Source organism: Natrix helvetica (genome assembly GCF_964273705.1).
Source record: "Natrix helvetica genome assembly, chromosome: 16".
In the NCBI taxonomy this organism is placed as follows: Eukaryota; Metazoa; Chordata; class Lepidosauria; order Squamata; family Natricidae; genus Natrix; species Natrix helvetica.
This window is the reverse complement of record NC_138563.1, coordinates 10,917,745-10,931,656: the sequence shown is the minus strand read 5'-3', so window position 1 is coordinate 10,931,656 and position 13,912 is coordinate 10,917,745. Positions and strand designations below refer to the sequence as shown.

At 43.2% G+C, this 13,912-nt stretch overlaps 1 protein-coding gene across 1 annotated transcript; it reads right to left on the bottom strand.

Moving 5' to 3' along the window:
* Nucleotides 1-9,017: 9,017 nt before the first annotated feature.
* Nucleotides 9,018-13,149, bottom strand: LIM2 (lens intrinsic membrane protein 2; the record flags this gene model as incomplete). The annotated part of the gene is made up of 3 exons (XM_081967923.1): nt 9,018-9,169; nt 11,425-11,565; nt 12,975-13,149. 3 exons carry the CDS (start codon nt 13,147-13,149, stop codon nt 9,018-9,020), a joined length of 468 nt encoding a protein of 155 aa, XP_081824049.1.
* Nucleotides 13,150-13,912: the final 763 nt, after the last annotated feature.

Below are 13,912 nucleotides of genomic sequence, written 5' to 3'. Positions count from 1 at the left end.
GGCAGCCCTTCAAGTACTAGAAGGCTGCTATCATGTCCCCCCCTTGGTCCTTCTTTTCTCTAGACTGGCCAGACCCAAATCCTGCAGCCGTTCTTTGTATGTTTTAGTCTCCAGGCCTTGGATCCTCTCAGTTGCTCTTCTCTGAACTTTTCCCAAAGTCTCAGCCTCTTTTTTGTAGCGTGGTGGTGACCAAAACTGGATGCAGGATTCCAGGTGTGGCCTTACTAAGGCTTTATATAGAGTGGTATTAGGACCTCACGTGATCTTGATTCTATGCCTCTGTTTATACAACCCAGGATTGTGTTAGGTTTTTTGGGTGCTGCCGCACACGGCTGGCTCATTGGCCTTCTACTCCATACCCCCAGGCCCAAGCTCATAGAATTATAGGACTGGAAGGAATCCTGGAATCTTCTAGTCCACCCCCCACCCAAGCTCACACAATCATAGAATCGTAGGGAGGGAGCTTGGAGGTCTTCTAGCCCATCCCCCACCCAAGCTCACACAATCATAGAATCGTAGGGAGGGAGCTTGGAGGTCTTCTAGCCCATCCCCCACCCAAGCTCACAGAATCATAGAATCGTAGAGAGGGAGCTTGGAGGTCTTCTAGTCCACCCCCCACCCAAGCTCAATCATAGAATCATAGGATTGTAGGGCTGGAAGGGATGTTGGAGGACTTCTGGTGGCAAGCTGTTCCACCCCTTAATTGTCCTCATTGTTAGGAAGCTTCTCCTTAATTCCAGGTTGCTTCTCTCCCTGATTAGTTTCCATCCATTATTTCTTGTCCTGCCTTCAGCTGCTTTGGAGAATAAGTGGACCCTTCCTCTTCTCTATGGCAGCCCCTCAAATACTGGAGCACAGCTGCGGTGTCACTCCTGGTCTTTCCTTTCACTGGACTAGACACATCCAACACCTGCAGCCCTCCTGCCCTCTGATGCATCTTTGTAAGCGAAGGGAAAAACACTGCCGACACACAGGTGTGATACACTGGATTGAACTCATTTATTGTCTTCCCGTCATTTACACACACAAAGCACCTTCTCCAAGGTGAGGGAGAAGGAAGAGGAACTCTGGACACGCAAAGAGTGACCCGAAGAAGAACAGACGGAGAGTTTTAGGAGGAAGGGCAGGGAATTCGCACAGCCCCGTGGCTGGATCCTCACCACAGACTTCATCCGGCGGATACAATATTCTAAACTCAGCTAACGTTTTGTGGGTCTTGGGGTGTTGTGTGAGCACCACCCACCCGGCCTCTTCGTTTGTGGTTCAATTTGCTGAGCAGACCCAGAAGGTGGGAGAATCCAGATGTTCCCCCCTGCCTGAATTGCTGCGTGGACCTAGCCACCGTCCTTCGTGGACTGGGGAATGTGGTTTTGTGCATTAAGTTGTGTTGCGTTTCCTTAGTCTTTGTACTGGTAATCCTCAACTTACAACAGTTTGTTTGGTGACCGTTTAAAGTTGAGAAAAGTGAACCTCACACTTATGACCGTTGCAGCATTCCCATGGCCACGTGATCACAATTCAGACGCCTGGCAACTAGCTCGTCTTTACAGCGGACACAGGGTCCCCGGGAGTCCCCTGTTGTGACCTTCTGACAAGCAAAGTGGACGGGGAAGCCCAGATTCACTTCACAAAGGGCATGATTCATTTAACAACTGCAGCAACTCACTTAGCAACAGTGGCAAGAAAGGTCGTAAGATGAGGCAGAACTCACAACAGATGTTTCACTCAGCTACGGAAATCGTGGGCTCATTTCTGGTCGTAAGTTGAGGACTAGCCCTAGTGGCCTCTCGGCATTAGCCAGCCCACTGGGGGCACCTGGCAGAGGAGGGAGGAGACGGACGAGGGGGCCACGGGGCTGCACAAGGGGGGGTCGTTGGCGTCCGGCTGGGGTGGGCTTCAGCCAAGAGGGGGCCACGAAAGGGAGTCAACCACTCGTCCCACCAGATCCACCGGTAGACAAATTTCTGCGGACAGCGCAGAAGTGGAACAGAGCTGGAGAGAGAGAAAAGGGGGAGGGGGGTTAGGCTCAGTTATATCCCACCCTCACCCCTGTCCAGGCTTGGCAAAGGTTTGGGGCATTTTGCTTGTAAATTAGAACTTAGCCCAAATTTCTCATTATTTTTCCAAGATGGGAGGAAATAGTTTAACCCAATTATTGGCATTATTGGTAAACAACTGAAGGAGTATATGAATCAATCTGAATCCATATTGGCTATTTGCTTTTATTATGAATTGCTTATGCTACTATATAGTTGTTACTGATTGAACCCATATTTGCTGTTTGCTTCTGATACGATATCCTGCTAGAAATCATTTATTAAGAAGTGAGCTTTGTTATCGGCTTCTGCTTATAGGCTGCCTATAGGAATTAGTGGTTTTCCAGTCTAGCAGATTGTAACCTTAACACCGTATGGCCTTACTGCAAATGTTCTCTCCCTGCTGCCTCTCGCTTCTACTCTTGGCTTCAAAGCTAGGCACGTTCTTAAAAACACAGAAGAAATTGTTCCACAGGAATATCAGGCCCCCATAGATAAAGGAACCAAACTAGGGAGTTTTCCTGGCTCATAAATCCTTAAAGCATCCTGCCCAAAAACAAATTGGCAAAGAGGGGCAGCCACCCCCTACCCAAGACTATAGGAATACTCCGCAGAGAAGGTAGACAGAGACAGGAGCTTGAACAAAAGGATGTTTTAAAGATCAGGTTGGTAACGAATCTTTGTCTCTGATTGGATAAACTTTTTTTGTATCTGCCTAAAATGCATGTAATCCTCTGAGCCCCTTTTGCACGGGGAGGCTATTCCTTACATGCATTTGTTTGTATGTCCTGGATATAGTTTGGTCACCCAGCTTTTGCTACGGCCATCAATAAAAGCTGATATTTTTTGCAAGCCTCGTCTGGAGTTTCCACTCTCTTGGGCATTTCGGTGGCTCCGGAAAAACGGCTGGGACCTTACACAACTATACCAGGGGTGTCAAACTCAAGGCTGGTGGGTCCTTAGATCTGGCCCGTGGGGCTGGGCTGGAAACAGTACGGACCCCCAGGCCCCGTTTTCACTGGCAGAGGGCTAACAAAACAAAGTACAATGAAACCAAAGGAGACATTTTCTTCCCCTTTTGCATTTGAGCGTGCAAGAATGGACAGCTAAGGATGAAGGGAAAGACAAAGAAAGAGAAGGGAAGAAGGGAGGAGAGCAAGGAAGGAAGAAGAAGGAAAGAAGGGAAGGAAGAAGAAAGGGGAAGGAAGAGGGGAGGGAAAAGAAGAAAAGGAAGGGAGGGAGGGAGGAGATTATAATGAGAGGGAGGGAGGGTCTCAGGGACATCCTGCCTTACCACTTGGCCACCACAGGTGCCCCCGACACAAGTGATGTTGTGCTGACCACCCCAACCATGGCCATGCGCCCCCCCCCACAGGTCAAACACAACCCTGATGCGGCCCTCAATGAAATCGAGTGTGACACCCCTGAATTACACCAATAGGGCTGTTCTAGCTGGTTGTTTGATGTTACCTTTTTCCTGCTTATCCGTCACCAGAATGATGTCACTTTATTTGGCTTTATGGAGAAATTTCTCATTCTGGGAGTTGAAGTTTGCACATCTTAACTGGTTAACATCTTAACTCTGAAATGCACAGGTTCTCCTGCTTGAGCAGGAGGCTGGACTAGAAGGCCTCCAAGCTCCCTTCCAGCTCTATTCTATTCTAGTCCATTCCATTCCATTCTTATTGTATATATTATTCTATTCTATTCTACTCTACTCTACTCTACTCTACTCTACTCTACTCTACTCTACTCTGTTCTATTCATTAATTCTTCAATAGGAGGCTGGACTAGAACACCTCCAAGATCCCTTCCAGCCTATTCTATTCTATCTACTCTACTCTATTATTCTATTCTATTCTATTCAATTCTACTCGACTCGACTCGACTCGACTCTATTCTATTCTACTCTACTCTACTCTACTCTACTCTACTCTACTCTACTCTACTTACTCTAGTCTACTCTACTCTGTTCCATTCATTAATTCTTCAATAGGAGGCTGGACTAGAAGACCTCCAAGATCCCTTCCAGCCTATTCTACTCTACTCTACTCTATTATTCTATTCTATTCTATTCTACTCTACGCTACTCTACTCTACTCTACTCTACTCTACTCTACTCTACTCTACTCTACACTACTTACTCTACTCTACTCTACTCTACTCTGTTCTATTCATTAATTCTTCAATAGGAGGCTGGACTAGAACACCTCCAAGATCCCTTCCAGCCTATTCTATTCTACTCTACTCTACTCTATTATTCTATTCTATTCTATTCTATTCTACTCTACGCTACTCTACTCTACTCTACTCTACTCTACTCTACACTACTTACTCTACTCTACTCTACTCTACTCTACTCTGTTCTATTCATTAATTCTTTAATAGGAGGCTGGACTAGAAGACCTCCAAGATCCCTTCCAGCCTATTCTATTCTACTCTACTCTACTCTACTCTACTCTATTATTCTATTCTATTCTATTCTATTCTATTCTACTCTATTCTATTCTACTCTACTCTACTCTATTTACTCTAGTCTACTCTACTCTGTTCTATTCATTAATTCTTCAATAGGAGGCTGGACTAGAAGACCTCCAAGATCCCTTCCAGCCTATTCTATTCTACTCTACTCTACTCTACTCTACTCTACTCTACTCTACTCTACTCTGTTCTATTCATTAATTCTTCAATAGGAGGCTGGACTAGAACACCTCCAAGATCCCTTCCAGCCTATTCTATTCTATCTACTCTACTCTATTATTCTATTCTATTCTATTCAATTCTACTCGACTCGACTCGACTCTATTCTACTCTACTCTACTCTACTCTACTCTACTTACTCTAGTCTACTCTACTCTGTTCCATTCATTAATTCTTCAATAGGAGGCTGGACTAGAAGACCTCCAAGATCCCTTCCAGCCTATTCTACTCTACTCTACTCTATTATTCTATTCTATTCTATTCTACTCTACGCTACTCTACTCTACTCTACTCTACTCTACTCTACTCTACACTACTTACTCTACTCTACTCTACTCTACTCTGTTCTATTCATTAATTCTTCAATAGGAGGCTGGACTAGAACACCTCCAAGATCCCTTCCAGCCTATTCTATTCTATCTACTCTACTCTATTATTCTATTCTATTCTATTCAATTCTACTCGACTCGACTCGACTCGACTCTATTCTATTCTACTCTACTCTACTCTACTCTACTCTACTCTACTTACTCTAGTCTACTCTACTCTGTTCCATTCATTAATTCTTCAATAGGAGGCTGGACTAGAAGACCTCCAAGATCCCTTCCAGCCTATTCTACTCTACTCTACTCTATTATTCTATTCTATTCTATTCTACTCTACGCTACTCTACTCTACTCTACTCTACTCTACTCTACTCTACACTACTTACTCTACTCTACTCTACTCTACTCTGTTCTATTCATTAATTCTTCAATAGGAGGCTGGACTAGAACACCTCCAAGATCCCTTCCAGCCTATTCTATTCTACTCTACTCTACTCTACTCTACTCTATTATTCTATTCTATTCTATTCTACTCTATTCTATTCTACTCTACTCTACTCTATTTACTCTAGTCTACTCTACTCTGTTCTATTCATTAATTCTTCAATAGGAGGCTGGACTAGAAGACCTCCAAGATCCCTTCCAGCCTATTCTATTCTACTCTACTCTACTCTACTCTACTCTACTCTACTATTCTATTCTATTCTACTCTACTCTATTATTCTATTCTATTCTATTCTACTCTACTCTACTCTACTCTACTCTACTTACTCTACTCTACTCTACTCTACTCTACTCTACTCTACTCTACTCTGTTCTATTCATTAATTCTTCAATAGGAGGCTGGACTAGAAGACCTCCAAGATCCCTTCCAGCCTATTCTATTCTACTCTACTCTACTCTATTATTCTATTCTATTCTATTCTATTCTATTCTATTCTATTCTATTCTATTCTATTCTATTCTATTCTACTCTATGCTACTCTACTCTACTCTACTCTACACTACTTACTCTACTCTACTCTACTCTACTCTGTTCTATTCATTAATTCTTTAATAGGAGGCTGGACTAGAAGACCTCCAAGATCCCTTCCAGCCTATTCTATTCTACTCTACTCTACTCTATTATTCTACTCTACTCTACTCTACTCTACTCTACTCTATTATTCTATTCTATTCTATTCTATTCTACTCTATTCTATTCTACTCTACTCTACTTACTCTAGTCTACTCTACTCTGTTCTATTCATTAATTCTTCAATGAGAGGCTGGACTAGAAGACCTCCAAATTCCCTTCCAGCCTATTCTATTCTATTCTACTCTACTCTACTCTACTCTACTCTACTCTACTCTACTCTACTATTCTATTCTATTCTACTCTACTCTATTATTCTATTCTATTCTATTCTATTCTATTCTATTCTATTCTATTCTACTCTACTCTACTCTACTTACTCTACTCTACTCTACTCTACTCTGTTCTATTCATTAATTCTTCAATAGGAGGCTGGACTAGAAGACCTCCAAGATCCCTTCCAGCCTATTCTATTCTACTCTACTCTACTCTATTATTCTATTCTATTCTATTCTATTCTATTCTACTCTACTCTACTCTACTTACTCTACTCTACTCTACTCTACTCTACTCTACTCTACTCTGTTCTATTCATTAATTCTTCAATAGGAGGCTGGACTAGAAGACCTCCAAGATCCCTTCCAGCCTATTCTACTTTACTCTATTTTTCTATTCTACTCTACTCTACTCTACTCTGTTCTATTCATTAATTCATCAATAGGAGGCTGGACTAGAAGACCTCCAAGATCCCTTCCAGCCTATTCTATTCTACTTTACTCTATTTTTCTATTCTACTCTACTCTACTCTACTCTACTCTACTCTGTTCTATTCATTAATTCTTTAATAGGAGGCTGGACTAGAAGACCTCCAAGATCCCTTCCAGCCTATTCTATTCTACTTTACTCTATTTTTCTATTCTACTCTACTCTACTCTACTCTACTCTACTCTACTCTGTTCTATTCATTAATTCATCAATAGGAGGCTGGACTAGAAGACCTCCAAGATCCCTTCCAGCCTATTCTATTCTACTTTACTCTATTTTTCTATTCTACTCTACTCTACTCTACTCTACTCTACTCTACTCTGTTCTATTCATTAATTCATCAATAGGAGGCTGGACTAGAAGACCTCCAAGATCCCTTCCAGCCTATTCTATTCTACTTTACTCTATTTTTCTATTCTACTCTACTCTACTCTACTCTACTCTACTCTACTCTACTCTACTCTACTCTACTCTACTCTGTTCTATTCATTAATTCATCAATAGGAGGCTGGACTAGAAGACCTCCAAGATCCCTTCCAGCCTATTCTATTCTATCTACTCTACTCTATTATTCTATTCTATTCTATTCTATTCTATTCTATTCTATTCTATTCTATTCTATTCTACTCTACTTACTCTACTCTACTCTACTCTGTTCTATTCATTAATTCTTCAATAGGAGGCTGGACTAGAAGACCTCCAAGATCCCTTCCAGCCTATTCTATTCTACTTTACTCTATTTTTCTATTCTATTCTATTCTACTCTACTCTACTCTACTCTGTTCTATTCATTAATTCATCAATAGGAGGCTGGACTAGAAGACCTCCAAGATCCCTTCCAGCCTATTCTATTCTACTCTACTCTACTCTATTATTCTATTCTATTCTATTCTACTCTACTCTATTATTCTATTCTATTCTATTCTATTCTACTCTACTCTACTCTACTCTACTCTGTTCTATTCATTAATTCTTTAATAGGAGGCTGGACTAGAAGACCTCCAAGATCCCTTCCAGCCTATTCTATTCTACTTTACTCTATTTTTCTATTCTATTCTATTCTATTCTACTCTACTCTACTCTGTTCTATTCATTAATTCTTTAATAGGAGGCTGGACTAGAAGACCTCCAAGATCCCTTCCAGCCTATTCTATTCTACTCTACTCTACTCTACTCTACTCTACTCTACTCTACTCTACTCTACTCTGTTCTATTCATTAATTCTTTAATAGGAGGCTGGACTAGAAGACCTCCAAGATCCCTTCCAGCCTATTCTATTCTACTTTACTCTATTTTTCTATTCTATTCTATTCTATTCTATTCTACTCTACTCTACTCTACTCTGTTCTATTCATTAATTCTTTAATAGGAGGCTGGACTAGAAGACCTCCAAGATCCCTTCCAGCCTATTCTATTCTACTCTACTCTACTCTACTCTACTCTACTCTACTCTACTCTACTCTGTTCTATTCATTAATTCTTTAATAGGAGGCTGGACTAGAAGACCTCCAAGATCCCTTCCAGCCTATTCTATTCTACTCTACTCTATTATTCTATTCTATTCTACTCTAGCTCGTATTTATACTATTCTAGTGGGTGAACGGTGGAGTTCCCAAAGACACAATCTGTAGGCAACACACAGCAAAGGTAGTCCACAATTTACAACCATTCGTTTAGTGACTGTATGAAGTTGCAACGGCACTCATGACTGTTTTCAACCCTTATGACTATGGCAGCATCCTTATAGCCACATGATTAAAATTTGGACACTTGTCAACTGACTCATACTTATGACGGTCGCAGCGTCCCAGGGTCCGCTTTTTGTGACCTTCTGATGGGCAAAGTCAATGGGGAAGCCAGAGTCGCTTAACTGTTGTTACGAACTTAACAATTGCAGGGATTCATTTAACAACAATGGCCAGAAAGGTCGTAAAATGGGGCAAAACTCACTTAACAACTGTCTTGCTTAGCAATGGAAATTTTGGGCCCGATTGTGGTTGTAAGTAGAGGACTACCTGTACAATGGGACGAAGACTCAAGAATCCAGCAATCAGAGACATTCAGCCCCACTGGGGTCTCGGGATCTGGACGACGAGGGGGACCTCGCGGTCACACTCACAGAGCATCAGTACCTGCTGAGAAGGTCAAGAGAACTGCGATCCATCCCAGAATGTACGACCAGGAGAAACGCCAGTCAACGTAGCGCTTGCCATAGAAATTCACAGTCACGCCCGTGTAGACGGAGAGGCCCAGCAAGGCGAAGAGTCCTGGGAACAAAACCATAGTTTTCAAGGGTGAAAAGAGTCAGGTTCTGCATTTAGGCAAGAAAAACGGAATGCACAGGGACAGCATAGGTGGTACATGGCTCAACAGCAGTAACTGTGAGAGGGACCTTGGAGTCCTAGTGGACAACCATTTAAATAGGAGCCAGCCGTGTGCAGCAGCTGCCAAAAAAGCCAACACAGTTCTAGGCTGCATCAACAGAGGGACAGAATCAAGATCACATGTTAATACCACTTTATAATGCCTTGGTAAGGCCACACTTGGAATATTTGCATTCAGTTTTGGTCGCCACGATGTAGAAAAGATGTGGAGACTCTGGAAAGAGTGCAGAGAAGAGCAACAAAGAGGATTAGGGGACTGGAGACTAAACATGAAGAACGGTTGCAGGAACTGGGTATGTCTAGTTTAATGAAAAGAAGGAACAGGGGAGACATGATAGCAGCCTTCCAATATCTCAGGAGCTGCCACAAAGAAGAGGGAGTCAAGCTATTTTCCAAGGCACCTGAGGGTAGGACAAGAAGCAACTGGTGGAAACTAATCAAGGAGAGAAGCAACTTAGAACTGAGGAGAAACTTCCTGACAGTGAGAACAATTAATCAGTGGAACAGAAGTTGCCTCCAGAAGTTGTGAATGCCCCAACACAGGAAGTTATTAAGATGATGTTGGATAACCATTTGTCTGAAACGGTATAGGGTTTCCTGTCTAGGGAAGGGGTTGGACTACACTAGAAGATCTCCAAGGTCCCTTCCAACTCTTATTATTCTATTCTATTCTATTGAATGATATGAATTTGGGGAAAATATCAAACAAGGCTTAGAACACAGAACATAGAATAGGGGGGGGGGGGTTGGAAGGAACCTTGGAGGTCTTCTATCCCAGCCCCTCGGTCAAGCAGGGGCCCTTATACCATTCTGGAAACATGGCTGTCCAGTCTCTTCTTAAAAACATCCAAGGATGGAGCAATTTCTGGAGGCGATTTCTGTCCCAACTTCTGGAGGCGATTTCATTGTCTTCACTGTCAGGAATTTTCTCATTAGGTCGCTTCTCTCCTTGGTTAGTTTCCATCTGTTGCTTCTTTTCCTGCTCATGTTCAACGTCAAGATCGTTCTTCTAAAATGATGGCTATTCCTACCACCTTGATATCATCTGTAAAATTGATGGGCTCCCCTTGTATCCTCTCATCTAACTTGTTTGTGAAGAGTCCTGGGCCTGAGACACAACCTTGTGGTACCTCACTGCTTACCTCCCTCCATGTAGATGTACCTCCATTAAGGACTACATGTTGAGTGTGATTTGTCAGCCAGTTATAAATCCACCTGGTGGTGATGCTGTCTATCCCACATTTTTCTAGCTTACCAAGAAGTAGAGTGTCGTCTACTTTGTCAAATGCCTTATTGAAGTCCAAGTATACTATGTCCACGGCATTTCACTGATCCACTAATTAGTCACTTTGTAGAAGAATGAAATAAGATTTGTTTGGCATGATCTGTTTTTGACCAACCCATACTGGCTTCTAGTAATCAGATACAGTTAGAGACAGATAAACACAGTTGGAAGGGACCTTGTAGGTCATCTGGTCCAACTCTCCATCCAAGCAGGAGACCCTACACCATTTCTGACCGATGGCAGTCCAGTCTCTTCTTGAAAGCCTCCAGGGATGAAGCTCCCATAACTTCTGAAGGCAACTTCTGTTCCATGGGTGGATGGTTCTCCCTGTCAGGAAATTCCTCCTTATTTCCAGGTTGAATCTCTCCTTGATCAGTTTCCATCCATTCTTCGTTCTCTGGCCTTTGGGTGCCTTGGAAAATAACCTGATCCCTTCCTCCTCTCTGTGGCAGCCCCTCAAATATCGCAAGATGCTCTCCTGTCTCTCCTGGTCCTTCCCTAGACCAGCCAGGCCCAGTTCCTGCAACCATTTATCATAGGTTTTGGCCTCCAGTCCCCTCATCATCCTGGTTGCTCTTCTCTGCACTTTTTCTAGAGTCTCAACCTCTTTTTTATAGCGTGGTGACCAAAACTGGATGCAGGACTCCAGGTGTGGCCTTACTAAGGTTTTACAGAGTGGTGTTAGTACCTCCCTTGATCTTGGTTGTATCCCTCTGTTAATGCAATCCCCTTGTTCATTTCTAGGTATTTGAAAATACACAGCTTATCTGAATACAGTGGTGCTTTGTCAGGCTTGGCAGCTTGAAGACAGGTGGACTTCAACTCCCAGAACCCCCCAGCCAGCCCCACCTACCTGCAATCAAGAGGGTGACCCCCGCAGAGCGGCTGCGGGAGAAACGGTTGGTGCCAGAGTAAGTCATCAGTTCCAGGACGATCCCAGCAAAGGAGGAGAGGATGGAGATGAGCATGAAGGCCCTTGTGGCATCCCAGAAAGCTGTGTGGGGAGCAAGAGCCATTGGTTCCCTCACGCAACGCTTAGCTTCAAGTTAAGAAAGTCAGTGCAATTAGTCCTCGCTTAATGGCCAGTCGCTTTGAACAACCGTTCAAAGGTTAGAACGGTCCTTCCCAGAAGTCCTTACAACCCAGAGTTCTGATCGTGACCATCTTTCTTGCCATGGTTGTTAAATGAATCCCTGAAGTTCTTAAGGCAAATTTGCCTTCCCTCATTGACTGTGAGAAGCCGGTCAATGAAAGATTGCAAGTGGTGACCACTAGGACAGCGCAACCATGTAGAGAAGACACGAGGCTAGAAAGTGGGAGACGGTGAGTTCTAATCCTGCCTTAGGCATGAAAGCCACTTTGGGCTCCCGCTCTCTGCTGAAAACCACCTCACAGGGCTGTTGCTATTGGAAAAAATAGGAGGGGGAAGGTGTGTTGGATATGGCCACTGCCTTGAGTAATTGCGAAATAAAGGTGGGGTACAAATTAAATTAATTAATATGTGCCAATTGACAAGTGGCCAGATTGTGACCACATGGCCATGGGACTCTGCCATAGTAGGTGCGAGGATTTGGTTGCAAATCACTTTTTTCAGCACCGTTGTAACTTTGAAAAGTCACTAAATGAATGGTCGTAAGTCGAAGACTACCTGTATAGATGCTCAGAGGATGCCCTACACCAGGGGTGTCCAATCTTGGCAATTGAAATGTTATAGGTTATCCTGGTTGGGCAGGGGGCTGGACTAGAAGACCTCCAAGGTCCCTTCCAGATTCTATTCTATTCTATTCTGTATTCTCTTCTCTTCTCTATTGATTCTATTCTCTATTAATTCTATTCTATTCTACTCTACTCTACTCTATTCTCTTCTGTATTCTATTCTATCCTCTATTAATTCTATTGTACTCTATTCTCTAGTCATTCTATTCTATTCTACTCTCTAGTCATTCTATTCTATTCTAGTCTACTCTATTAATTCTACTCTACTCTATTCTATTCTCTATTAATTCTATTCTATTCTACTCTATTCTCTATTAATTCTATTCTACTCTATTCTCTATTAATTCTATTCTATTCTACTCTCTATTAATTCTATTCTACTCTATTCTATATTCTATTCTATATTCTATGCTGTTGTTTATTCTACTCTACTCTACTCTACTCTACTCTACTCTACTCTATTATATTCTGACTAAAAGACCTCCAAGGTCCCTTCCAGCTTCTCTTCTCTTCAGACCTGTAGACTTCAACTCCCAGAACTCCTTAGTCAGCCATGCTTTAAGACGTGCTGGCTGGAGAATTCTGGGAGTTGAAGTCCACAGATCTTATAGTGGCCATGCTTGGATACGCCTGCACTAAACCGGCCCAGGGGGCTCTTTTCCAGCGCCCCAACACTGGTGTCCTCACCCAGAGTGATGGTGTGCGGGTGACATTTGTTCCCCACACAGAAGCGCCAGAGCCCTTGGTTGCTGAGGCTGCCGGAGTATCGGTATTGCATCCAAAAGTCCGTCGCTGTGGCAACAATGAGGAGGACCAGCCCAGAAACGGCGCACAACAGGGCCCCTCCCATCCAACCGAACATCCTGGACCCTGGTGGAAAGAAGAACGGGCTGGGGAGAATTCTGCAAACGGGAAAATATTCAGCCTCATCGAGACATATTTTTTTTCCTCCTCTCGACTTTTGATGGGTTGGGGGCAACCATTGTTATTTGGCTTGGCTGCTCATAAAAAGCTGGGCCAAGAGTGGTCCAGTTCTCTGTGTGTGGACTTCAACTCCCAGAATCCCCCTCTCCATACATCCTGGCAAATTAGCTTAGTGTTTCTCAACCTCAGTCCCTTTAAGATGGGTGGACTTCAACTCCCAGAATCCCCTGTGTGATCTGGACAGCTAGCTCAAGGTTTCTCAACCTCTGCAAGATGTGTGTGGACTTCAGTTCCCAGAATTCCCTCCTTAGATCTTGGCCAGCTAAGTCAGTGTTTCTCAACTCCAGCATCTTTAAAATGGGTGGACTTCAACTCCCAGAATCCCCGTTTGATCTGAGCAGCTAGCTCAAGGTTTCCCAACCTCAGTAAGATATGTAGACTTCAACTCCCAGAGTTCTCTTCAACCTTCCAGAGTTGCGGAGAATGCCAGCTAAGGAATTCTGGGAGTGGAAGTCTATTCTGAATTTACCAAGGTGGACCAATACTCCTGTTAGACCCTGTGTAACCAGCACCCTAATTAACTATAGTTTTAATCTACATATCCAAATGGTTACTGGTCATAGGGAGAAATCCCTCCCTTGTCCTTTGCTAGAACACATTTTTTATACAGGGATGTTGGTGATTCTCACACTCTCCCACGC